The sequence below is a fragment of the Heliconius melpomene genome, chromosome 10 (genome assembly GCF_056956725.1).
Source record: "Heliconius melpomene rosina isolate 202511_hmr_F chromosome 10, ASM5695672v1, whole genome shotgun sequence".
In the NCBI taxonomy this organism is placed as follows: domain Eukaryota; kingdom Metazoa; phylum Arthropoda; class Insecta; order Lepidoptera; family Nymphalidae; genus Heliconius; species Heliconius melpomene.
In genome coordinates, this window is record NC_140398.1 from 15,533,476 (window position 1) to 15,561,433 (window position 27,958).

The 27,958-nt window shown below is 32.4% G+C and overlaps 3 protein-coding genes and 2 non-coding genes across 17 annotated transcripts in view; 4 read left to right on the forward strand and 1 right to left on the reverse strand.

The window, feature by feature from the left end:
- Nucleotides 1-13,760, forward strand: part of LOC146535903 (uncharacterized) — an 89,136-nt gene extending 75,376 nt beyond the window's left edge. Inside the window, exons 4-17 of one of the 4 annotated variants that reach the window (XM_085190911.1) lie at nucleotides 84-364; nucleotides 446-2,971; nucleotides 3,364-3,515; nucleotides 4,626-4,774; nucleotides 5,087-5,133; nucleotides 5,230-5,439; nucleotides 5,905-7,860; nucleotides 8,528-8,623; nucleotides 8,779-8,969; nucleotides 9,736-9,961; nucleotides 10,269-10,561; nucleotides 10,860-11,004; nucleotides 11,322-11,520; nucleotides 11,890-13,760. In XM_085190911.1, coding sequence (XP_085047037.1) covers nucleotides 84-364; nucleotides 446-2,971; nucleotides 3,364-3,515; nucleotides 4,626-4,774; nucleotides 5,087-5,133; nucleotides 5,230-5,439; nucleotides 5,905-7,860; nucleotides 8,528-8,623; nucleotides 8,779-8,969; nucleotides 9,736-9,961; nucleotides 10,269-10,561; nucleotides 10,860-11,004; nucleotides 11,322-11,520; nucleotides 11,890-12,048 — 6,630 coding nt within the window. In that variant the 3' untranslated portion in view covers nucleotides 12,049-13,760. The remainder of the gene's footprint in view (nucleotides 1-83; nucleotides 365-445; nucleotides 2,972-3,363; nucleotides 3,516-4,625; nucleotides 4,775-5,086; nucleotides 5,134-5,229; nucleotides 5,440-5,904; nucleotides 7,861-8,527; nucleotides 8,624-8,778; nucleotides 8,970-9,735; nucleotides 9,962-10,268; nucleotides 10,562-10,859; nucleotides 11,005-11,321; nucleotides 11,521-11,889) is intronic. The other 3 variants (XM_085190912.1, XM_085190913.1, XM_085190914.1) reach the window with 3 other exon arrangements.
- A 368-nt stretch (nucleotides 13,761-14,128) lies between these two features.
- Nucleotides 14,129-18,151, forward strand: Ir21a (Ionotropic receptor 21a). The gene is made up of 9 exons (XM_085190915.1): nucleotides 14,129-14,990; nucleotides 15,300-15,496; nucleotides 15,614-15,745; nucleotides 15,834-15,995; nucleotides 16,302-16,543; nucleotides 16,608-16,748; nucleotides 16,818-17,013; nucleotides 17,278-17,476; nucleotides 17,566-18,151. The coding sequence occupies exons 1-9, from the start codon at nucleotides 14,253-14,255 to the stop codon at nucleotides 18,085-18,087; spliced, it is 2,529 nt and encodes an 842-aa protein (XP_085047041.1). The 5' UTR covers nucleotides 14,129-14,252; the 3' UTR covers nucleotides 18,088-18,151.
- A 260-nt stretch (nucleotides 18,152-18,411) lies between these two features.
- Nucleotides 18,412-27,958, reverse strand: part of Mef2 (myocyte enhancer factor 2) — a 50,822-nt gene continuing 41,275 nt past the window's right edge. For 2 of the 10 annotated variants that reach the window (XM_085190710.1, XM_085190711.1), the window contains exons 4-9: nucleotides 27,880-27,945; nucleotides 26,875-27,175; nucleotides 26,477-26,712; nucleotides 26,097-26,224; nucleotides 23,001-23,152; nucleotides 18,412-22,503 (exon numbers count right to left, since the gene is read on the reverse strand). In XM_085190710.1, coding sequence (XP_085046836.1) covers nucleotides 22,367-22,503; nucleotides 23,001-23,152; nucleotides 26,097-26,224; nucleotides 26,477-26,712; nucleotides 26,875-27,175; nucleotides 27,880-27,945 — 1,020 coding nt within the window. In that variant the 3' untranslated portion in view covers nucleotides 18,412-22,366. The remainder of the gene's footprint in view (nucleotides 22,504-23,000; nucleotides 23,153-26,096; nucleotides 26,225-26,476; nucleotides 26,713-26,874; nucleotides 27,176-27,879; nucleotides 27,946-27,958) is intronic. The other 8 variants (XM_085190714.1, XM_085190712.1, XM_085190715.1 and 5 more) reach the window with 8 other exon arrangements.
- Nucleotides 23,818-23,889, forward strand: TRNAH-GUG (transfer RNA histidin (anticodon GUG)). Its single transcript has one exon. It is a non-coding gene; the product is annotated as a tRNA-His (tRNA).
- Nucleotides 25,690-25,761, forward strand: TRNAH-GUG (transfer RNA histidin (anticodon GUG)). The gene has a single exon. It is a non-coding gene; the product is annotated as a tRNA-His (tRNA).

Consider the following 27,958-nt stretch of genomic DNA (forward strand, 5'->3'; position numbering starts at 1 on the left):
CATAAATATAAGAAGACACCCCTTCAAATTTAGACTCGTTACTCGTTATTTATATAGTGAAATATTGTAAATCTGTGTTACAGCAACAACAGTTGTATGCGGAAGTAGATGATTTACCACCAGTAGAAGAACTCGAGAATGACCGACAACAACGAGTATACAGAGGTCAGCCTTCCACGATTGGGCAAGTTCAGAAGGACAGAGATGGATACGGGTCCCAGTCCATAAGTTCTGGAAGAACACTCAATTCAAATATTATACCTTCCTCGATCAACCAGAATAGTAAAATTGGTTCATTCTCATTTGGAACTCAAGTTGACGACAGGAGAACAGCCACTGTAACACCAGCGCCTCAAACTTATAGGTAAATTGAAACTAATGAAACTATAATACTTAATGTTCAATTAAAAAATTTTACATTACTTTAATGACTGTGTCATTTCAGAATAGATAGACATGACGATACTGACCCCTCTAACAGACTTAAAGACTTTTCGACTGATACACACGAAGTTAATGACATACATTATAACATTCTTAGAAGGAAAAAAAGAAACATTGAAGAGCCTATTTCAAATATATCTAAAGTTCCAGATGACATATCTAAAAGAAATGATTATGATGAAGAAATGGAATATATAGAGTATGAAGATGAAGTGCCAAATGGTAGCCAAAGTGATGAAGAGATATTGGAGGAATCTGAAAGAGGAAAAAGACAAATTAGATTTTATGTAAAAAACGATTTTAAAACACCTCAAAAGAATAGAGTACATACTAAACCTGTTAAAGTAATAAATTTACAACAGTATAATTATAATCCAAATATTCAGATTCAAAGACAACCAAGTTACACCGGACAAAGTCAAAAACCTTATGTTGTAAATGGTAATCAATTTTCTCCCCCTAAAACATTTTCAACATTTCAAATTGAAAACTTTCAACCTTTGAGGCCATTTAAAGCAAGTATACCAGATTTTTCCAATCAAAAAATCATACAAATGAGTGGGGCTTCTCAAATAATCACAAAAAGTCCTCCTATATCTTTGTTAAATAACAATGAAAATCCATTTTCTGCATTAGCAGGCGGCTTTTACAACAACGTGAAAGGAAACAATAATGGTTTGCAAGTACAATTTGTTTCTACTACGAAGCAGCCTAATATAGTTTCATTCCCTGACTCCTTTCAAATTTCAAGTGCGATCGTCACCGAGAAGCCAGTATTGGCGACATCATTATCAGCAAATAATAATCCAGAAAATAAGCCTAGCCCTAAACAGGTTGTTAAAACACCTGGCAAGCAGATTATACCCGAATATGATGAAGAAGAAGACGAAGAAACGTCATCAGAAGAAATTGAAAATTCATCAGAAGAAGAGAATAAGCATCCAAGTTATAACTTTCAAGTAGATGATTCAGAACTTCCATATGATTACACTCATCCCAGCAATAAATTTTCTAACATAGAAAATCCTTTTGCTAGTCCAAATTTTAGTTTTGACGACTTTTTAGCTAAATTACAAAAAGATCACAATTCAGCGGTAGGTGTTACGCAAAAACCTAAATTAAAAAATAAGTCACCATCCAAAATAACAAATAATGCACAAGTAGAGGAGACAACGGCATCTTATAAAGACAGCGGACTACATTCCACAAGCTACAATGGTATAAGTACACCAAAGCCATTTACAATGCCAGTAGAACTAAGTAGTACTCGTAATCAATTTCAAAACCGACCTCAACAGCAACAAGGGAAACAGCAATTTCAACAAATACGGCTACAAAATTACCAATCTCAACAAAATCATGGTGTGTCAGCACAAAAAGATGCCAGGATCCCACTAGAAACTTTATTACCGAAACTTAAACCACCTAATTTTAAAGATGACAGACAACTTCCTATAACTTACAAGTTCAAGCAACCTAATGACAGTTTCATCTCTAGGCAACCTTCTACAAGTCAACCAATTTACCATTCAACTATAAGAAACAATAAAATAAATAATCAATATTTAAACTTATTGTCTAGTAATAAACCTTACATATCTTCTACTGTACAGCCGCTTAATGCATTTCTTTCATCTTTTCTGCATTCCACGCCAAAATCAGTGTCGACTATAGCTAATGAGCAGCTTTATGCCCTACAAAATTTCTGGAATAATCCTTTCCATGAATTCTCGGTTACAACTCCGTCAATGTATAAGCAAAGTACAGTTACAGAAGTTCCAAAACAGTCATCCACGTCTCCTATTCCACCTAAACGTAAACCCATACCAAAGCCTTCTCCTGAAATGAGCGACTATTATTATGATGAAGATGATGATCAATATTATTATGAACCTGTCGTTAAACCTAAATATATGCCCAGTTCTGAAATTAGACCTCAAAGACCACCTATGGCTCAGAATTACCAAGAATATGAAGATACGTATGATGAAAGTCATTCGTCACATACAAAATCTCATCAACCAACAGAAAAACCTGATAAATATAATGCTTATAGACAGGACAGCGCAACGAAAAATCACAATGACGTGTCTGTAGTCACTAAGGCGCCTTATAAACAACAAAATAAAAATATGCCTGGAAAAATACCAGTGCCAGTAATGGTTGACTTTGGTAGTCCTAACTCTATATTTTTGCACCCAGAAATTTCTAGCTATCGGGTAATTCATAATAATCTTCGAAATAGAACCGTTCATATTCGTAAACCAATGCGAGTAGAAAATAATCCTAACACGTTAAGACCTCCTAAATATCTCAATCAAACAACTTTGCGTCCATACACCGTCAGGCACAGATTAGCAAGGCCGACAGAAAAAGGAATAATACTTGATGATGAAGAGAATAAGCAAAATAGAGGCACAATTCGTCATCACAACATAGTGGCTCAATTAAAACACAGTACGCCTCATGACAACTCTAAACAGGAGACTCGTATAACAAAGACTAAACATGACGATAGGACTAACAGGTAAACAATTTTGTGCACCGCAGCCGCAATCCTCTTGCCTTCTAACATGAAATATATTTTAATATTGCACAATGTATAATGCTTTTAACACAGGATATTAGTTCTTCCTCTTCTACAAAAAACGTTTTTTAAGATGTATATAATAAAATATCGTTGTTAACTATTTCATCATATTTTTTTTTGACTAACCTAGCACAATGACTTTACTAACATTTCTGACATGGACTCAGCCGGACTGTAAATGTGACTGATTTCTTTTATTACTATGTACATATAAATAACTTTCTTGTAAAGCTCAGATATAAGTATATGAGCCACTAAAATTTGTAATGGTGGTGCATTAGCTTTTAAACACTATCTACATGTGTTTATTATTTGAATGCATTTTTCAGTTTGGAACCAACTGAGAGCATTACTCCGTCTTCATATTCCGCGAGCCCCCGGCCGAAGATGCTGTACAATGGCTCTCAAGCCTATAGTCCCGACCAATACGATCCTTATTACGCCGTTTACGATGAAGATGGAGAATTGTACAAGGATACAGGTGAGAAGAACGCTATTCAATATCTCAATTATTATCGGACATGCGGACAAACTTGTAAAATTATGATACTATATGTAAAACCGTTTATTTAGAGAAATATAAATTATAATTCAAACAATAATTATGGCAAAAATTGTGAGAGTAAATATAGTTTATATTGTTGTATGTACCTGATTCTGTCCTTTTCTAATTATTATTAAAGTCAGACATTATTGGAAATGTTAATATTTTAAAAGACCTTTAATTTAAAGCCAAAGTAACTTTTATAATATAATTAACATGCATGAATGTATATTGACTATAGTAAATTAAGTAAGTAGATAGATTTTATTTCTGTGATTGTAAGTGCATTTTGGGACATTACTAGTTTTAGAAATGGTATGTATATAATGTATATTATAAGTAATTCTTAATATGTAACATTAATTACCATTGTAAATATTGTATTGACAGAATTATTATGGAGAATTTGAAAAGAAATACTTATAACCCAAATTGTAAATAAGTTAACCAATTATTATGATGAAATATAATTTATTATTATATTTTTTTCTAACTTAAAATCCTAGTATCAGTCCTTTACGCAAACCATAAAAAATCAATTAAGTATGCCACCACTGTATGTGCTAAATACAAAATATATTTGTGATAATTATAAAAAATACGGATTTTTTATTTCAATTAGATTTATATCACTTTCAATTGTAATAATTTGGTGGAAACAGATTAAAATATTTATAAATAGGTAATTTATGCAAAGCTATAAGATTTTATTTTATGATTTATAAAATAATATTGAATAAACAGTGGTGGTTTCATATCATATTGTACCCTTAATACCTCTAAATTTCACAAGTTACAAATAACCAATACTAGATTAATAAAGAAATAATTATTATTGTAATAAAATTATATGAATAATAATAAATAATTGATTTCGATCAGATATTTTTAAATGTGGAAAAATTTTGCAAAATAACAATAACACTGTACATACATGAACATCTTACAATAACAAAAATAAGTAGAATATTTTCATAATATATCACTAATGCCGAAATTACAAACGGCGTTTAACAACTAACGGGAGTATGGTACCGGTGTTGGCAGACTATGTGCAGCAATATAACACGGCCTCGCTTCGACCGGCAGTCCAGCAGACGTACCGCGGCACTCCTCCTCCAGCCCGTCGTCCCGTTGAGACATACACACCCAGGCCGTCACTGGATGACTACGATGATACTCTCATTCAAGGACAGGTACGGTTTATTAATTTTATTGGGCATACATATATTATCATTGTTATAAATATGTACATATTTTTAGTGTTCCTGCTCTGGTAAGAGAGTGCGGCATTCACTTGTGCCATTTAACATGCGATGTATCGAATTCGGAACACGAACACTTAAAGTGTAGTTTGAAGTGTCCTAATACTAGGTTCTCTACACTACTATATATGGGATATAACGTGATGCTAAAAAAAAAAAAATCTAAGTATATTTCCCCGCGTTTGGGGACATTTTTATCATTTATAATCGCGTCCTTAGTGAATTCTTAATATTATGTTACAGATAAGCAACCAGAACCAATATCAAACACCAATTCGTCAGCCATCCAGGTAATACGTTAATTTATGCAAAGCCAAATCACAATTTAACGCTTTTAAATAAATAAATATAAGTTTAAAATAAAAATAATAATAAAAATAATCCAGGGGCGAAGGTAACGAATTGGGCTATGATCATGTTCCAAGCAGCGTGAGGACGACTGTTTACGAAGCCACTTCCCTTCGCACATCTCCTCCTACAACTAGCACAAGCACGACCACTACCACCACTACTACTACTACCACTACCACTACTACACGACGTCCAACAACTGCACCTTACACCGAAGCTATGTCCCCGCCACGACCAACCTTAAGGTACTACAAAAGAATGATTATAACATCATACGCCATTTTTATTATCATTTCATCAAGGCTTAAATCATAAATAAATAATCATCTTCATTTTGATATGTTCCACGTACCCATAATTTATATATCATTCATAATCACCATATATCAACCTTCAGACTGATTGACTAATTTTGGTTTGGAACTAATTTCATCGGTTTAAAGGTTGTTTGGACATATCTTTAAAATAATTCTTGTAAGTAAATTAATACTATACGAGACTGAAGACGAAATCTTACTTATTAGGCCTTATGATGTCGTATTAATTTAATGGAACCTTTTGTAGTATCTTGTTTTTAATATATTTAATACCTTCTATAAAATAAAAGTTAGAATACTTTTCAGTACTTCTAATAAGAATTCATTACTATTTAATTAATATATTTATTCGAGAGCTGAATTTAGAATCATATTTCATTTTGTATTCGACAGATCATCAACCGATGAAAATCATATTCGCGATCCCGATCCCTTAGAAAACCAAAAGTCTTTTGATAAGTCCACTTCATTAACTCCTACTATATCACCCGTCATAAATTTCTCATCCCTCGCTAAGCCCTTTGAAAAGACAGATAGCTCCTATAGACTAAGTTTACCGTCGACAGAAAATTTACCGACTCGTGTACTGCCTTCTCGTGTGACTAACAAGAAAGCTTACATTCCACTAAATACTGTTCAAATTATTCCCACAGAGAGTAATAAAAAAATGTTTTCTTTAACGACTGGTTTTTCAATACGTAGAAATGGTAACAATACAAACAATCCTTATACGTTAACTCTTATTTCAAAACCTCTTGAAAGTTTTTCAAACTCAAAAACAAATATTCGCATTAACAATAGTACTAAAAAGCACCATATTCAAAGAATACAATATGATGCAAATAGTACTATACATTTACCTGAAATGAAACATACTACTGAATTTATTGCTAGTAAAGATGATGAGCCATCTGCTTCCAGTGATAACAATTTTAGGTCGGAATTAATAGAAGATGAGGATGTTTCTATTTATTTAAGACCACCAATAGAAACGTCTACTGTTAGGTCAAGAAGTCGTTCAAGTACCATAGCAACTACCACTGATAGTACAAAATATTATCTCAAAACTGTTTTGAAACGCCCATTGCCCGTAAACATTGATAGTGGCTACTCTACAGAAAACATTGCTGAAAATGTAGAGCCTATTGAAATAAATAACCAAAATAAGGATAATGGTGAAACAGATTTATCAAATATTGAAAATTCTGATAAGTGGAAAGAGCTGGACTATAATGATAAGTTTAACGAGCCCATTATATCTTCTTATAAAAGCTTAGATACTCTTAGTAATAATGAAAAAGATACTTTAGCTAATTACGGTCAAGATTTGGGGGCAACATCTACTACAGTTTCTTCCACGTCTACTACTAGTTTTCCTTCGACTACACCATTACGGAATACTATAGGTTCTACAAAACCTGCACCTAGAAAACCTTCTTATTACCTATATCACGTAGAAGATGCTATAGCAGATCAAACTACAGAGGTATTCAACAATAAAGTACAAAATGTGATTAAATCGTTTATTAATAATTTATCAACATCTTCCGTATCTAACTTTGCAGAACATACTTCATCTTCTATTTCCCCTGATTTAGACGAAAAAGTAGTAAATATAGGGTTTCTTAAGAAGAAACAATATTTTACTTCAGAAAAACCTCTACGTAGTAATATTAAGCATGTGAAAATTATAACAGATCCTAGTATCATTCGGTTTGTTACTCCGACAGTAGAGACTATGTCATTCATAGGACCGAATTCCAATAATAAAAATGTATTTTCAACTTCAATCAAGCCAACTTCATCTTTTATAACAGAATTACCCCATTTACTTTCTAAAACCGAAACAGAATTGTCAGAAAGTGTATCTAAATTTGATGATACATCTTCAAAAGACATTGCTAAATCGAAATTTAGTTCAATATTAAAAGGTAAGTCGGATATCGAAAAATCACGTTTATATCAAAAAATGATAAAAGATATACCTAATGTTAGCGAAACTATTGAGTTCAATAAACCTGATTATAAAATTGACACTACATCGTACAAGTCAGAGGACGTGACGACAACGACAGAAACTGATTACCAGCGACAAATAAATGACTATATAAGTGAAATTGTCTCGACAACTAGTACGACTAAATCGACAACTTTGAAAACTGAAATTGAAACTAAACCAACCACTAAAAGTTTATCCTTTCCAACTCGCGCTTCTCGTATCAACCCCGCCATAAAATTAGCTGCGACAAAAATGGGAGGTGGGCGCAGGAGTTACCAATCGTCGTCCAATTGTTCATCAGACAACAGTCTGCAAGTGAATGCGAAATGCAACGAAATCAAATACCAGAGGTACTCGCCGGCCAGTAGTCATAGCACCCTAATGTTTCATATCTATTAATGGACGGTGGAGGCTTCATGCTCCTTACTTTCCGCATCGCGATATAACAGGCATGATAATAAATATTTTTTAAAAAACATTGATAATGGCACCCATTGCTATCTAAATCTATCGCTTATCATTCTTTTCTACATAGGCATATCATTGGGGGACTTCCAGTCGGTTGAGTTGTCCTGAATTGTTAACTCCTGACGCGACCATTTTCATTTCCTGCACATTTTTTTCGATGCTATTTTGAATTATATAAATAAAATGAAAGATTTACTAATTTATATATTTTATAAAAAGTTAAGTATATAACCAACTTTTTTAAAGGCACCCTATGCACACAGTGTAATTTTTCTTAAATTATGCACCTATAGTTTGTCAAAGTATATATATCTCGTTATACTTATGCATGACGATATATATTTATGTTTATCAATTTTTTTATAAATTTGCTTCGATTAACTTATTAGTTATAAAAATTAAGTGTTCAGTGTTAGTATAACGTCAAAACATTAACATTGAATGTAATAAAATAATTAATAAATCATTTAATTTTTGCTTTCATCTAAAATCACGCATACTAATGAGTAATTTATAGTGAACTATTTTTCTACAAATGTTTCATTGCAGGCCATCGATTACGAGAGGACGTGGTTCAGCTCATTATTCCACTTCAGGTGCATCGGGCTCTTCACAACAGACTCCTAATAGAGGAACACCTCCAACGTTAGATTCATGTCAAATTATTTGCTTTTTGTAGAAAAAATATTGCTTGTCAATTTATGTTTTGTTTTGATCAAACATAAACTTACACATATTATTTTTGAAGATATACTTAATTATGATGAGGGTAGTAATGAGATGTATGTTTTTATTTATAGTCGCAGCCGTCCTACGTTAAAGCCATCTACAGCAATTGTATCAAAAGTATCTGAGGTGGATATCTACACAAATCCTCCTAATCGACCAGCACCTGTCTATCCTCAACCGACTCCCGACAAGACAGCAGCTAAATGTAGGAAAGACGTTTGCCTATTGCCCGACTGTTTCTGTGGCGGAAAAGACATTCCAGGTACGTTTTTCCTATACAAACACTCTTATTATCAAGCGTAATTTATAGTAATTCTGGACTTTCTATTGTTTTCCATAGCCTGATATTATATAAAACTAAACTACGTGTATATCTTAGGAAATTTACGCGCCAACGAAGTACCGCAAATTGTACTTATTACATTCGACGATGCAGTAAATGATTTAAATAAAATTTACTACGAAGAAATTTTTGAAAAAGGACGTGTCAACCCAAATGGTTGTCCTATTACGGGAACTTTTTATGTTTCCCACGAATGGACTGATTATAGCCAAGTGCAAAATTTATATGCAGATGGCCACGAATTTGCCTCACATACTATATCGTAAGTGACTTAAATAGAAGACTTCACTGCTGAATCTGATACTTTCTTTCTATAGAGGTCTTGTTATGTTACACAGGAATATATTATAAATTTTTGGGTCTAATATTCAAAAACAAGCCTAATTGGAGGGTAAACTTTGATTATTCGACTCATGTTTATAACTAACAGTTTCTTGGCCATCTATTTACGCATATATGTATGTATATACAGAAACTTATATACATTATTACTGTTATTATATAAATTATTACTACTTACTAAGCTGTTATCAAGTTTATAATATTTTATTAATTTGGTTTTCTTTCTTTTCTTCCTTCCTATCTACCTTTAACTTTAACCAAATACTTACCTCTACTCTATCCTTTCCTGGCACATACCTTATTTGCTCGAATACATGCACAACCTATATCCCGCGACAAACAGGCGAACTACCAATGGATAACATCCCGCAAATTGTACTGCTGACATTTGATGATTCAGTAAACGATTTAAATAAGGGACTTTACTCCGACTTATTCGAGAAAGGTCGTGTCAACCCCAATGGTTGCCCAATATCGGCCACATTCTATGTCTCTCATGAGTGGACCGACTACAGTCAAGTCCAAAATCTTTATTCAGCTGGACATGAGATGGCTTCACATACTGTGTCGTAAGTTATTGGAAATTATTCGCACTGATAACAAATTACACATTGCACAAATTTTTAATTTAAATAAAAGAACTTTTTACACATTTTTGCACTACATCGAAAATTACTTACGAGTACATATATTCTTTCAATATTTACTTTAGTATATTTATTTCGATTTTATTCTTATTTAGTCTTAATATGATTTTGCTAATTTCTTTAACTCAGGGTTTGGTCTAAATCTGAAATTTCCATAACTTTAATTACATTCTTTTCATATTTTTTCTTAGCATAAAAATAGTTGCTTAAAATATTTTCTACATTTTAGTCATAGTTTTGGGGAGCAATTTTCTCAAAAGAAGTGGAACAGAGAAGTGGGTGGGCAAAGGGAAATTTTATCAGCATATGGTGGTGTAAAACTTGAAGATGTCAGAGGCATGAGAGCCCCCTTCTTGTCCGTTGGTGGTAACAAAATGTTTAAAATGTTGTACGATTCTAATTTCACTTATGATTCATCACTTCCCGTTTATGAAAACAAACCACCGAGTTGGCCGTACACTTTGGACTACAAATTATTCCATGACTGCATGATCCCACCATGCCCAACTAAATCATATCCAGGTAAAAATAGTTGTTTATTTAGATTTTTATATCTAAAATATTTCAGTCTATATTCTATATGATCGCACATATTTTTAAACAGAAAAATCTTCAATTATCTTATATGTATATTATTAAATAATAACTAATAGATATACTTATCTGTTAGTTATTAAAAAACATCGCATTTTATTACCTTGAAACATTCTTATGATTTAGATATACATACATGTTTAAATTGTGCAAATTTTAAAGAATGTGTGCAGTGCGCTCCATAATGTCGCCAGTGCTTATATTTTATTTATTATAATAATTTCAGGAGTTTGGGAAGTGCCTATGGTAATGTGGCAAGATTTGAACGGCGGTCGTTGCTCTATGGGAGATGCATGTGCCAACCCACCTGATTCGGATGGAGTCTACAAAATGATTTTGAAAAATTTCGACAGACATTATACTAGTAACAGGTATTGATTATTTGATTTATTAAAAAAAATATTATATTATTGTTTGTTGAGTTGTAATTTTCCATATTTTTCAAAGTTTTTTAAATATTATATTTATAAAATGAGACAATCGTGGCTTGTGATTTAGTGTCTCACTAACAACACAATAGTTGTGGGGTCGGTCATTATTCGACGAAATTAGTCATTTCTTTTTACCGCTTTGGTTTTATTCCCTCAAATTTATCCCAATTCGAATGAAAATTGAGTAAAGGTAAGGTCCCTGTCTACTCTGCGACGCGGGATAAAGCGTGAACCTAAAAAACCTTTTTTTATTACAGAGCACCATTCGGTCTATTCTACCACGCTGCGTGGTTCACTCAACCTCATCACAAAGAAGGGTTCATCAAGTTCTTAGACTTTATTAATCAAATGAACGATGTATGGATCATAACAAACTGGCAAGCTATCCAATGGGTGAGAGACCCAACACCTATATCACGGTTGAACAACTTCCAACCATTCCAATGCAATTATCAGGTAATTTTATATTGTTACTATTTTGTATCTTTCGACATTTTCCGTAATGTGTTAATAATTTATAGATAAGTGCACTGAGTCTCACGTGTCAGCTGCATACTGCCCGCGATGGCTATGTATTAAATTTAAGTAATCTCCGAAAAAGATATCCATGATTATTAATATTGAATTCACACTATGTTGAAGTTAATTGTTTATAATTGTTACATGCGTCGAAATGATACCTCTATATACTCGTATATTGCTAATTTAAAACCATTGTCGAGCCGTACGACATGGTGAATTCAACAATTAAATATTGAGAACATTACACATTTAAAAATATATTTTCATTAACAATTACTAAAGTACTCATTTAATTTCTTTCAGGATCGACCTAAGAAGTGCAATAATCCAAAAGTATGTAACCTTTGGCACAAATCTGGGGTGCGATATATGAGGACCTGTCAGCCTTGTCCTGAAATATACCCTTGGACCGGTAAAACTGGCATCAGATCGTCACGTATTGATAACGACATCGAAGAATAATATATAAATATAAGTAGGTGTATACAAATTACTAGTGTCCGATCGAAGATCAACGCTCAACCTGATTGTGTTAATAGCAATTAATTTATTATTAGAACTTCTGCAATACTTGATGCAAAATATTCAGATGTTTGTTGAAATTGATTTTCTATTTGAAAATTAAAAACTATTATTACTATTTAATTTAATATAACTATAAATAAGGATATGTACAAGTTTAATTTATCCGTGATATATAGTTAAATATTTGAGCTACAGTACACTTATTTGAGAACTGCTTATTGTTTTAATTTTAGTAAAATCTAAATTTGGTCTTTTTAACTTTTTTTAAACTTCATTAATTTTATCGGTAGTAAAAATTATTACACGCTTTGGTCGGACACTACCACATATCAAGATGATCCGTTAGGACGTGCTTTAAGCCAACGAGGCAAGGATCACTCTGCTAGTAAATTATTATCAATCACTGTTTTGTCATCAACTAGTAAGTGCCATTTAGATTAGATGGTCACAAAACAAAGGTTTCAATCGATTGTATCGTTTTTTTTATTTTCCTTTTGCTTTATTTACATTAATATATGTAAATTTATATTGTTTTGTATTGGAAACTGTGATATTGTATGTTTTCAATCAAACGATTCTAAACAGAAAGAAATACGAGTACATCTAAAACATCTACAAATATAATTTAATTGTTTCGTGCTGCGTCGCATAGAATGTCTGCTTTATATTTTCCTATTACGTGTTCGATTTTATTATTATTAAGTGTAATACTCTGAAATACTCTTTTTGGAATGAAATAAATTTAGGTATATCGATAGATATTACTTTTATACGAGTTTATAAAAATAGTTTTGTAATTTTTCACCCATTGGGTGTTAAATCGTCACCATTTTGAAAGAATTAATCATTTTCATATATAATGCAAGCCATATTAAAAATTAGAAAATATTTTTAATCTTGCCAGAGTTGTGGTTGATACTGCCTTTTTATACAATTGTAAATATAGTTAGTATCTATTTTTATTAAGTTAAACGTAAGTGTGTGTTGTAAGCGCTTAACTAAAATTTTAAGAAATTTTGTATTTTTTTAGTAATATTATTTTTTTTGAATTTCAAAATGAATAATAAATATTAATTATCTGAAAACTATTCTCAATATATCATACTGTTGGGCTATTATTGTATATCCCGTATTGTTTCAATTAATATTATTGTTAGCGTCACGTAGACGTCTGTCTGCATCGCTTTATTGATGAAGCACATGTTTATGTGACAGCTAAATATTTTTAAAATGATGGGAAAAGCAACATAACTACTAATATATTTAAATTTTTTACTTGCAATAGTGATATTTTTTAATGACTAAAGTTTTTTTATTAAATGGATGGTTTGTTACATAAATACAAAAAAACTAAGTCTATGACATATTGAATGTAGCGCTTGCAAAAGATCTATTTAACTATTGCAATATTGATAAGTTTAATTGTAAATATAGATTTAATATTTAAAATTGATAGTTCCATTTTTTATATGAATTGTAATATTTGATATATTATTATGTATTTGTGACTTAATCGTTCGTGTGACTAGATTTTTGAATTGGGACCCTTATTTTTCTTTTAAATGTACTTTTTGCATTCATTTTAGTAGATAAATATCGCATATGTAAATGACTCAACCAGTGCGGCGTAATAAAATGATATAATAAGTTGTGATGTTTTATTTTATTATACTCTCCAGTATATGTATATAATTTCATAATCATTTCATTTCAAACATTTTCTTTGTTTTCCTAATCAATTCCAGTAATATAAATGTGATTTTTGCCTTACAGCAGAAGAAAAAATATTAAATTTTAGAACAATAAAAACAATTTTTTTAAAGCATTTAAAAGATAAAAAAATAAATACTCATAAATTAAAAAAATGTTTTTAGTTCAATGTTACCTACAATAAGTATTTTTTATTTATATATTTCATAATAAAAATTTCGATTACCTGAAAATGAAAAGCGTCATAAATTTTCAAGGTTCCATGCATATGTTATGCGTGACCGTGAAGCGATAGACTTCATAAAAAATAAAATTTCAATCATAACACCTGGATGACATTTAGGAAACCAAGGTTTACAAAAGTCTATAAAAAGATAGGATTTGCTCCATTTCTACAATAGTAGGTGAATAGCTGAGACGAGACGTTCAAAATGAAATTTACAATACTAACTTTATTTACTTTAAATTTGACATGCGTTATAATTTCTTGTAATGAAAAATACATTACAAAGTTTGGTTTGAATAATTTAGGTGAAAAATCAATTTTGCGTTATCATCAACTATTTTCTAAGACTTATAGAAAGTCCAGAAATTTCCATAAGCATATTAAAGAAACGAAAATTAAAAAATTGTTTTCTATGAATACTACTATGAAAACTGTAACAATCAAGAGAAATGCCGATCCAGTATTTCACGGACACCCTAAGACAAGAGAGGAAAAGTGGCACGAAATGTTTTTAAGTCAGACTAAGACCTTCGATCAAAATCCTTCTCTTATTCAGTTGATCCACAATATAACATTGACGTATCTAAATGAATGTACTCCAGTGATCCTTTACGACGATCGAATCAAAGCACGTGAAGGATATCTTTTCAAAGATTTATTTAAAAGTTTCCCAGTATCGTTTATACATGGCTATATTGATGATAAGGATATAATAAAAGAGCCAAGGCTTCTTCAGCCAAGATATGAATGCTTCCACTTCATTGTTTTTCTAAGTGATGTCAAAAGCAGCGCTAAAGTCCTGGGTAAACAATCTAAGAGTAAAGTAGTAGTGGTCGCTAGATCTTCGCAATGGGCTGTTCAAGAATTTCTAGCGGGGCCTTTATCCAGATATTTTATCAATTTAGTAGTTATTGGACAGAGTTTTAAGGATGATGATAACTCGGTAAGAGTCGGTGACACTTATATTGAATGATTTTTTTAATAGACACTCTATGTCTACCCTGTTATGTGCGTGATAAATAAAAAAATAATAAATAATAAACAGAAAATAAGCACTATTCTAACCGAATTATTCGCATATATTTTGTATCATATATTTTTTGGAAAACGTCGTTTGAACACTTTCCAGTAGCAGTCACGGCTAAACTACTCGTAAAAACGTTTAATCCGGTTAAAGAATTTCATATAAAATGTGTAAAAATCCCGAAACCTAATTAAATTGTTGAAATGTAACAGATTAAAATACTTGCAGGAAGCTGCATATATCTTGTACACGCATATTTTATACACCGACGGCTTAGGTGCTAGTAAGCCAAAAGTACTGTGTTCTTGGAGTCATGGGAAGTTTTCTCGACACGTCAATCTATTCCCAACAAAAATGACGAAAGGTTATGCAGGTCACAGATTTGTTGTAGCTGCCGCCAATCAGCCACCTTTTACTTTTAGGAGGTACAATTTATATAAATTTCAAACAAATAATACTTGAAAAAGATTTGACTCGTGACATTCTAAAGTATTCAATAGTATTTTTTAATAATATAAACATCTATTTTCGTTGTTTTATAGAATTCACACAGATGCCGACGGTGGAAATCCTAAAATCATCTGGGATGGACTTGAAATTAGAATTCTAAATTTATTGGCAGAAAGAAATAACTTTTCCGTAGAAATTATTGAGCCTCATAGCGGAGAATTAGGGTAACAATTATGTGCTAGATTTAGTCAGCTATTAAAAATATTTTACATTGTTTAATATATTAAACAATAAAGTTTAAAATAAATTTAGGCCAGGCGACGCAGTCACAAATGAAGTAGCTATGTCTAGAGCAGACATAGGTGTGTCAGGAATGTACGTAACAAGTGAAAGGACTAGTAATATAGACATGAGTTTTTCTCATTCCCAAGATTGTGCAGTATTTATTACATTGACATCTACGGCATTACCCCGGTTAGTTAACTGTTTAATTTATAATTCTATAATCTAATGGTTAATTAATAATTTAATTAGACCTCATCAAATATTATGATATTGGGTCCAAATTCAACTATTGGAAAAAAAAATCGACGAATTGAGAACCTCCTTTTTTGAAAGTTGGGTAAAAATATTTGTATTTGTTAATTTTAAGCTGTACTTTAAGAAAGTAATTAATTGTAAGGTTCTGCCTATATACTCTACAAATATGTAGGATAACGGTACGAGTCATAAGAAAAAGTACGATAAAATTTATTTCTGCATGTTCTTAATGGTTTTCAGATACCGCGCAATTCTAGGTCCGTTCCACTGGCACGTATGGGTAGCATTAACATTTAGCTATTTAATAGGAATTTTTCCATTAGCTTTCTCAGACAAACACACTTTGCGCCATTTGATTAATGATAAAGGAGAAATCGAAAACATGTTTTGGTACGTCTTTGGGACATTCACTAATTGTTTCACTTTTGTGGGGAAAAAATCTTGGAGCAAAACAACAAAGATTACTACGCGATTGTTGATCGGTAAGATGTCTTAATTTTTAAGTTTTTTAATTATATTATTATTTAATAAAATTTATGTTATTAGGTTGGTATTGGGTATTTACCATCATCATTACAAGTTGTTATACAGGATCAATTATAGCATTTGTAACTTTACCCATTTTTCCTGAGACGGTGGACACTATACAACAATTACTATCAGGCTTTTATCGTGTTGGTACTTTGGGTACGTGAATGTTCCAGGAAATTCTATCAACATTAAGAGCATTAGTTATAGTATTTATAATCCTTACAGATCGTGGAGGCTGGGAAAGATGGTTTATCAATTCTTCCGATCCGTTGACAAATAAACTGTTTAAAAAGATAGAGTTTGTGCCAGATGTTAAAGCTGGTATACGTAATACGACCAAGGCATTTTTCTTTCCATACGCATTTTTAGGATCTCAAGCGGAATTGGAATATATTGTCCAATCGAATTTCTCCATGTCTGAGTAATTTTTTTTATTTAAATTTCTATAATTCAATTACATGTGCTGAGTTAGGTATATTATTTGCATTACTTTTTTTATTTTTTCGGTTCACCAATAGTTATAACACGAAAGAACGTACAATATATAATAACACAAACAATTTCTAATTAGGTTAAAATGTTTTTATAGTAATAAATGTTATTATTATTAAGTAGTAATGTTAAATATTATTAAGTAGTAATGTATGTACTAATATGGCTATACAGTAATATAAGGAATTTGTAGATCAAAGCGCTCGGTACTGCACATATCTAATAAATGCTTTGTGCCGTTCGGAGTTAGTATTGGATTTCCAAATAATTCCCTATATGGTGCAAAATTAAGCAATGATATTAGAAGAATGCTACAGGCAGGAATTTTAGATAAATTAAATGATGAGGTGCGCTGGGAAATGCAGCGAACGAGCTCTGGAAAACTTTTATCGGTATACAATTAATATAATTGATTACTTATGATTTTATAGCCAGATTATCAAATAAAACATTATTAAGTACTATATTTCAATTTATTTAGGTAGGAAGTAGTGATTTATTGAAGATAGCTTCGATAGAAGAAAAAGGGCTTACGTTAGAGGACACACAAGGCATGTTCTTATTACTCGGAGCTGGTTTTCTATTGGCTGCTGTTGCTCTTCTTTCTGAATGGATGGGTGGTTTCTCGAGAGGTTGTGTGATTGGTAGGAAAAAAACTAAATCTAGTATAACTTCCGCCAAGAAACTGATTAATACGCCACAGAATTCTGTAGAAGATATACACTTTAATAGTGGACCGCGGAGTGACTTACATTTCATATCAAGATCGCCAAGCAATGAGTCTCAAGATACACTCGAAGGCCATATAATAGACGTTACACAGGAAGCCATCATCGTCCATAAAAATTTTGACGAGCATAAATGGGATTCAAGACGTTCTAGTTCACTCGAGTTGGATAGAGAGGTTCAGGTGATATTCCAAAAAAAATCTCCAAAGGACCTTGAAGATTTGGTAAATGACAAGTCAGAAGACACAGCTAAAGATGTCTTTGATTATCTCTAAGAATATTTTAATTTTTTAAAATGAATGCTATTATTCTTTCACGCTTGTATTACTGAACACTTTACATATAAATAGTTTTTTTTATTATAATAGTTTATTTTTAATGTCAATCCTTCCTTTATAACTATTCTATCTATCAACCTATTTCATTCACAAATACAACTGCATAAAGTAAATCGTTAAACCTCGATTATTTTTTTTTCTTTTATTTTATATTATTACCAACAAACCAATCTGAATCTTGGTATATTATAATTATATTAGCAGTGTAATAACTTTGTTAATTTGTAATGAAAACTTGTCAATAAAATAATAAAAAACACATTGACATCCAACTCTTTATTATCTTTCGAACAGTCATCAAAATAATTTATAACAATTTTCTAACACTGTCCATTAACATTAATATTTCATTCAGCCATTGAGAAGTTATTGGTACTCATGCACATGACATCTGGCAGGACTGGCTGCCGTGACAGGCGATGTTAGACCTAAATTAATGCAATATTTGGCCCGGCCGCATCTTAAAAATAATTATACATTATGACTTAAATTCCCATAACGCTCCCTAGAAAATTCATAGGGTGCATCATCATTATCAGTAAAAATATCATTAAAATACAACAGATTTTGCATTATTATTTTTTTTTGTAAATTCAAACAAAAATATACCTAATACCTACCTAAGCGATTTGTTACATGTATTGCACAACTGATGTTACGAGAAGTAAGTGTGAAATCGACTTGAGTATTCAATAAGGATATGTATTCATATACCTAAGCTATCTGGGTTGTCACAAGTGCTGGGAAACAATAGCGAAAAGGAGGGAAGGGGGAACGAGAGGGTTGTTATATAACTACTACATCGAAATCAGACCAGATTTCGGGACTATGCTTATATGACTACGACATTTAAATGCAATAATGTAAACGATCCTTTCGCTATTGCATCACAGCTAGATAAATACAGGTAAAACATACACGTAAGATACATCTACGAAACAAACAGACCAAACTCTTTTTACAATAACACACAACGAGTTGTGCGAAATGAATATTACAATTAAATAATTAATTATATTAATAAGTGAAATCATTCCCGACAGCAAAGCTCACAACCTTGCAAATAATGCTCCCAATACCAGCTTACTGATGATTTTATACAAGAAATTCAATAAATTACATAGTGCAAAAGATTAAAGTCCATGTCGTACAGACGCATATTATTAGTGATTCATATAAATAGACATATTGTCTCCTATGACTATTACACGAAAAATATTAATTATATGTACGTTTACGGAACTTACGTTTAAACATTGTCAGTGCACACTCTGGTGATGGGTATAGGTAACAACGTGTACATCTATTTCATATAAACATTCTATAGTGAGGTCTTCCGTGATTTCTCAGTTCGTAATTAGACTGCAATTGCTATTTCATATTTTGCCACTAATTATATAGAGAAATCAAGAACCTATATATTTTTATAATATCAACTTAACTCGATATAGATACAGATTGAAACTATGGCCAAATGTAAGTTGAGCAAATTTCAACAAATAAAGCGCAAGTCATCGAAAGGAACGAGTAGGAACAAATGACCGAAAACGATCAAATGGAAACAATGCAATTTCAAAATTCGAAACACAATTGTAAGAGTGCATATTGATATCACTTAGAGGTGGGCAATTATAGGAGATATCATTGAAAACAGAATATCTGGAGATATCTCGATACTAAGCAATTAGTAATATTAATACCAAACAATCACCCATTCGACAATCAACGATGGATATGGACACAGATACAATAGTCGTGCGCAATCACCCACATCGCATCACACATTAACAATTTACTCTAAACATACATACGAGTATATATGTATATATATATGTAGAATATTCCCCTTACAAGGGCCAACGTCTATGATCCAGTATTAAAATATAGTTACATCTAGTGTATAATATTTTACAATGCGAAAATACATTTCATATTCGTTCAGACTTTTGAACATCAAACTGGTTAGTTCCCTGTACAATTTATAACAAATATATATTCAACGATCGTTACTGTGATTTGAAGGATCGCTCCAATTACATTTAACACATTGATTCTAACATTTAAACACCGATTGAGTTTTATCTGTCGATAGTGAAGCTCGTCGCAAATATCGATAGAAACAATCAAAATGACGATTTTCTCAGATAAATCGGCAAACTACCGGCCGATGGACAGCATCAATAGTGATGTATCGATACAATAGTGATAACGTTGTCGATTACTATTCTATTCTAACTGATTTGTACAATTTGTACAATGGTACTAATGTAACACGTATAGATGCAAATGAAACACTTTTGTGCGATGCAAAAAGTTTTCCAATTGCAAAACATTAACATTTATATATATTTTTATATATTGTAAATACTTAAAAATATTAGGATGTGAAAAAATCGATGCACAAAACCTATTCGTACGATACAAATTTGGTAATATATGGTACATTAGGCACTGTGAGTAAGGCATCTACAGTGAGAAGATATGAGGGGTAAAGAACCTAATACTTGATAAAGAACTCTATTTACCGGACAACGTTTTTCTAAAACCATACAGTTTAACTGCTTAAGAGTCATAGAGCGTGATTAAGCATTTAGTTAATTACTTTCTTTATAACTATCAAGTATTAGGTTAAGAATAAATAGAATCAGTATTCAGTACATTTGAAAATGGGTATCCACGTACAATTGCTAAAGGTCTGTTCAAGTAACAATGACTTTGAGAGAACGCAGGAGTTCCAAGTTTAATCTCAATGTCTTAAAATATAAAATTTAAAAAATAACAGTCTGGTAGAATGTCAAAAATGCAATCCAACCTTTCAACAATCGTACGTTACATTAAGAAAATAGACAAAGATAACTAGATAACAATAGTTCAATAATTGAGGGGAGCTATGCTTATGATTCGCTATAATATTATGAATAATTACAATATGATCTAAAAATAGGGCGGCATGTGTTGTTTTATAGTGCTTTACCAAAATAGGTATGATCCTTTGTGAAAATATATATATCTGTGTCTGATTAAAGCTAGATATATTATGCGGAAATTGTTTTTCAATGTAAATAGGATTTATAATGCAATACTTCAGATCACATCAACAAAAGTGACATACTAACAACAAGCTTTATTTATTTTTACTAGTAACCAATTACAGCCACTAAAGAGTACTTCAAAAGTACAATTTTACAAATTATGATATTCAAAATTGACTTTATTTTTGGTCTGAAAATGAGAAACGCCCGCACGTGGCTTTGTTATTGAGTGATTTCAAATGCTCGCAGCGTAAGTGTATCGAGGAAGTGAAGTGACGATTTTCTAGGATTTAACTTTGATTCCTTTTTTGTATAATATAAATCGTATTTACTTACGAGACTGCTTAGAGTGCGAGTGTTATCATAAGAGTTTTAAAGCTTTGTGTGGTACTTTTATATAGTCATATCTAGCTAACATTACCTACTTAGATTACATAACATTCGTTCCTAACGGGACGTGTATACATATGTAAATATTATGATTTCCATGTATAAATATGTCAATAGATAACGTACATTTTCCAATACACAACTTACATTCCTCTGTGATGACGCTACACTTAATTTACAAAGTTCAAAGTTGGGATGTCACACTAATCATATTTTTAAAATGGCACGAAAAAACTTTAAAACACTAACACAAAGTCAACAGTCGGCTTTTACTTTAGTCTTCAACGCACTCGCACTACTGGTCCTTATCGCGCACTTGCCTCCTTTCACCGAACTCCAGAATTATAACTAATTGACTAAGCTAATACAGACAATGGCACGGATCCCACATATAATGTCGCTATTTACATGAAATTATAAATCTATATAGAAAAATTGATCAGGGTTGCATCTAAATGATTGTACTTAATTTAACATTAATCCTTAATCTTTACTTGCATGTGCATTACATTAATTACGTATCGTAGAAGGATTGTGAAACATTGATAACATCGATAGCGGAAAGGTAAGTAGAACATCACTAGGCCCTTTGATCTGCTACCGTGCCATAGTGAAGCACCATCGCCTAAATAGGGCGTGATCAATTTAGTATTGAATACAGCGTATAGACCAGGACGGTACAGTACCGAAAGCTCGTTGGAGGTTGCCGTCTCGGGCCGGAGGTGCGGGGCCAGGAGGCCTTAGCAGTGCGGATGGAGGGGCCTCGGGTAGGGACCGTAGGCCTCGTAGCCTAGCTATGTGGCCCAGCCCTCGATCCGCTGCCGCTTCGTGTGCGGCTGCTCGTAGTCGAGCGGGACGGTGCTGTGCCTCATGTCCTGCCCGGCCGGCGACCCCATGTTGCTCGACGTTACCGATCCTGAAAAGTATGTTGCTATTTATTTAGTGTTTTTAATGTTAACTTTAGTATGAAAACGCATTGACAATTATTGTGTGGAGTTAATTAAGTTATGGTACTTGTTAAATGAAGTGTTAATTGTTTATTGATATTAAAACTTTTTGCAATAGTTAAAGATTTATTATTTGTGTTAATGAAAGAAATGGAATGCTGTGGGGGTACAATACTGTGAAAAAAATAAGTAATTTTTTTACTGATAGAAACTGTCCAGAAATTATTTTTAGTTTAGTTTAGTTCAAGTGCATAATTTAATAAATTTTCATTAAACATATTTTGTATTATATTGACATTTCTTTTTAATAGTGAAATACATTATAAAGACAAGACATATATTAACAATATTTTTTTCAGCTTCAGGCCATATTCTACATACAGCACGATAGGCAGTTGGAACCTAGTGTTAAGACACTCCGTTCTCACCATTTATAGTTATAAGTGTTAAAAAATCAATAAGCAAAAAAATCATAACATACCATCAATAACACCGGATAAGTGCGCGGGCGGCGCTTGCGCACGGTGCAGGTGGTCGGGGGCCCGCGGCGGCGATACTGGCTCCGCTTTGATCTTCACGTTGCTAGGCGACGCGGCCGGGGGGGACGTGCCGCCTAGCACTGGTAGGCTGCTACTGTTGATGAAAAATTGTTATTTAGTATGTGGATATACAATGTACATATTATAATGCACAAAGGGAATCTTCAATAAATGATCGACTGATAGATAACAAATATAGATATTTTTTTTTATAGCTGTAGGCTAAATTTTACGTATAGCAAGTTATTCAGAGGGAGGCCTTCTGCCTAACCACAGCTACTAATGTCAAAACACTGCGTTCCCACTAAAACACTTCATCGTTCCCCTCTATCTGCCGAATTCGAAGGTATTTAGGGAGAGCAGAAGGGCCGCTTGTAACAATAATTATTATGATTTTTAATGAATATAACCATAATATAAAGATTTCTTTGCAATAACTAAATGTAGTTTAACTAATATGTCTATGTAAAAAACTTCTATGAGATTTTTTTGTATAGTAATATGTGGTTAACGAGAGTTCAATCAATTTTCAGGAGTTAAGTACTTAAAGGAAAATTTAGTTAACTAATGAGGGAAAGGAAAGCTTAAAAAAATTAAGCTAACGGAACTCAAAGAATTATATTAAAATTATTTCTATTATATTTTTATTATTTCTTAGTCCGTAAAAATCTACTATACAACTAAATACGTCATAGTGAAAGTTTCACATTAACTCGAATCTGAACAGTTATTTTGTTACACATGCTATCCGCTCCGATAGCCGTGATCGTCTAGTGGTTAGGACCCTACGTTGTGGCCGTAGTAACCCAGGTTCGAATCCTGGTCACGGCAGTGAAAGCTGTTACGGCGGAGCTGTTTTTTTTTGGCATTTTTATAGTTATCTCTTAGTCAGTTTTTTTTGGATTGACTTGTTACTTCTAAAGTTAGCTTTATTACTAATGTTTAATAAAATATTATTATTATGTTGTAAATATTAAAGATATAATATTTTTTGCAATTTCTTAAGTGAAAATAAATAAAAAAAATTATTACTTTGATTCGACGAAAACTATTTTCTATGTTTTCTATAATTCACCTTATAAGCTATTCTTGTTATTAACAATAGCACAAACTTCTTGTGTTTATAATATTTTTACACCTACTTATGGCTTATTAAAAAAAAAAATGGCTAACTTCTTACTATTATGGTCAAGCTTCGAAAAATAAAATATAACGTAAAAAAAACCACTAATTGACAAAAATTATCTTACAATTAATTTACTATTAACATATTGATCTAATTTGCAATATAAACAACGCAGTTATATAATACAACCTTGGTAGCCAATATTCACCTGTTTCATTAATTGTATTTGAATAGTGAATGCTTTTTACTATCAGGATTGGAGTTAGTTTTTGTTATAACAAACTTAACAAGAAGTTAACAGAGGTTTACTCGTGCGGAACGTGATTCGTTCTGGTGTTAGTACGTATACTTCTGGCTAATTCGAATTAAAATTGAGTGCCACTAATTGAAGTCAGGTGGTTTCTTTGAAAATTAAATTTACCATTATTTATACCAATAATGGTAACGCAGGGGTTGTGTGTTCCGTTCCCATGATAAAGCGTGAAGCCTAAAAAAATAAAACCCCAAAAAATGGTGACAAACCATTTTGTTATTAAATTATTGTATACACATTGAGGCCGTTGTGAGACAGTGGGACAGAATCTAACTGTAAGTGCGATTGGTGTAGGTTCGATTTTCACTCGGGGGAATGATTGTATTCAAATTATTTTCATTCTCCGGCCCCATCCACTTTAAACTTTAATTCCTTATAATATAAATATAGTAAGCCATGATACATATAACGATTTTATTAAAACAATGATTAAAATAAGAGAAGCACTCAAGACTGTTTGAAGATATTATTATTTAATGTTTTAGTTCAAATAAAGTTGCAATTGAAAAAAAAACCATAAACAAAATTCAAGCATGCAAAATAAAAGTAAAATAAACATAGATATTAATTTCTTATAACCATAAAATAGTATTTTTTTTTATTTAAACATAAGAATGAAGAAGAAAATGCTTTTCAATTTAAATTAAAACAGAGTGCTAAAAGAATTAAAAATATGGACTGGACATGTAAAATAAAAATAAAAATAATACAAAATGTACTATTTACAGTGTAAACAACAAATAAATAATTAGTTTGAAATAACTCTATGGGTATTTTTAATAAAGATAGATAAAGAAAGCTTTTAAAACTCTCTTTGGCTCGCTTATAATAGAGTAGGTAGAGGACCTAGTTAGTGAAATTGTGTTCAATTTTCCGCTTTTCCAAATTTGAGACAACATGTGTAGAGTGGCGAAACTCAACGCCGTAATTTGCTTTACTAAACCGCATAAAAGATAATAACTGATTCCCGCAGGGAGAAATAAAACCCACAATAATCATGCTTGCAACTTAAACTTTATACCTTATTTTATTATAAATTCTAATAGCTTATAAGGAAGACGTTGAAACATAAAAAAAAGCAAAATTAAATGCCATTTTATCGCTTCAATAGAAAACAAGCCAACCGTGAAGAGTGCGACGTGACACTTCAATGCAGAGTCAAAATTTACAAATTGTTATAGTAGCTCCGATAGCCGTGATCGTCTAGTGGTTAGGACCCTACGTTGTGGCCGTAGTAACCCAGGTTCGAATCCTGGTCACGGCAGCGAAAGCTGTTACGGCGGAGCTTTTTTTTTATTTCTTTTGGTGGTTCTTTTAAAGTTAAACTATACTACTCATTCTATAAACTTATTAAATTGTTATATTATTAAATTATGCGTTTCTTGTATAATAATATATACTAATATTTAATTAGAACGTGCCATGGTTTTTTTTGTTATTTCACAATAAAATTCCTAAATTTATACCATAAAGATTAATTTTACATAAACAAATATTTTAGATTCAAATACAAACATCAATAACATAAAGCAAAACTTTTAATAATATTAATATTAACAATATATACAAAATTAGTAAGTAAAATGAAATTGTACAGACATGTACCTGTTGTGCTGTAGAGTCTGTAGCTGGTGCGCGCCCCACGAGAGTCCTATGCCTATGTCTGAGCTCATGCTGAAGTCCTGTGGTCCGCCGAAGTTGCCGAGTCCTGAGTAGCTTAATGGTGTCTGCAATTATATTTTTTGTATGTTATTTTTGACAGTTGACATTGTTAGAAGTATAACTTTTACAATTTAAAAAAAAACAATAGTAAATCAAAATAGGTTCTCCTGTTTGGAAGCTATGATGCCAAAAACAAACATGCAGATCACAGAGACAACTCTGTGTGCCTGCCTGTATTAGTCGGAGGTAATAAAAATAAAATAAAATTTATTGAAGTATTTCAAACAAACTTCAAAACAATGAAACTAAAAACTCACTTCTCCAGTATACGATATATCATCTTGCGGTGGTGGCATAGAGTTCGGTATGACGACGCGTAAGTTGTTGTGGCGAGGCGAGTGGTGCGGTGGCGGGGCATGGTGCGGTTTGTGGGGGTGGCGATGGGGAGATGGGGCTGGTCCTGGCGAGGGGGACGGAGTGCATCCTGCCCCTAATGGCGATCCTGATCCTGGGTATCCGTTCGACATTTCTAGCATTCCGCCGCTTGGGTAGACTGAAAGAGAAGTTTAACTTTGTCATATTTTTTCGAAAAAAAGGAAATATTATATTTCTCTAAAAGTATAGCGAAATAAAATAATCGAACATATTTTCGATGTTACTAAGACATATTTTTATTTGATAACCTATATAAAATATATTTTTACATAATATGTACCTGAATCCGTTTCCGATGAAGATGGCCGTGGACTGATTGAAGTGTGCATTTGTGGACTTGCTTGCAAGAGGGACTGATCGTAGTTTCCGACGGGGACGCTCACGGGTAAGTTATAGTTACTTCCGGTAACACCGACTCCAACACGGCTGCCGTTCAATTGGTTTCTTTGCATCATCATTTGGAATTCCTCGTCAATTTTTGAGTATTTAGCTTCGGTCCGTGGTGTCAGATTGTATTCAGGTTCCGCTTCAGGGCTGTCGGGAGACATCACTCCGTTCTTATGCTCTTTCTTCGTTAGTGCCTGTAAGTGTCAGCGAAACCAGCTCAGGTGGCTTGACGAGCCCAAATTATAAATACTAATTTGTATAACTCGCATGCAACTCAAAATTAAATATTAGAATCACCCTCTGTACACACCGTTAGTTTCAAAAAAATTTTTGTGTCATAATATTTATTTGCCAGTATGTAGTGGAGGGTAAGTGCTATAACAACTAGTAAGCAGTACTACTAAGTTATACGTGAAAACTTTTTAGCGTACATATGTGTGTTGAGTCGAATGCAATGGTACAACACTGACTTTACCCTTGTAACATCTATCAGGTAGGCGCTTGATACAAATAAACACAAAAATATTTATAAAATCCATGCTGCACAAGGAGAAAATAACATAAATATTTGGGGTAGCTGGTCATAAACTGTTAGTATACAACTGGATGTCTGGTGTTTAACTCCGTATTTTTTCTAACAGGAAATAAACCGGCATGCTGGTACATCGGTGTTCTATTTACGTACTGAGGTACCGTGGTGGTATACAACATCAAATCGACCTAAATCTACTCGATTAGTGTATTTTATGGGATTTTATTAATATTTTTGGGTTTGTTTAGTAACACAAAAGGTTTTATTAGGTATATATGTGAGTATAAGCGCTGTTAATGGATAAGTCAAGATTGCATGGGCATTGCATTGACCACGGGCACACAGATGACGCCGTACTTAATGTACCTCGATGATGTTGCGGTTAGTCAGGGACTCGTGCGGCTCGTTGTATTCCGTGTATTTAAGTAACACCTGTAATTCAAAT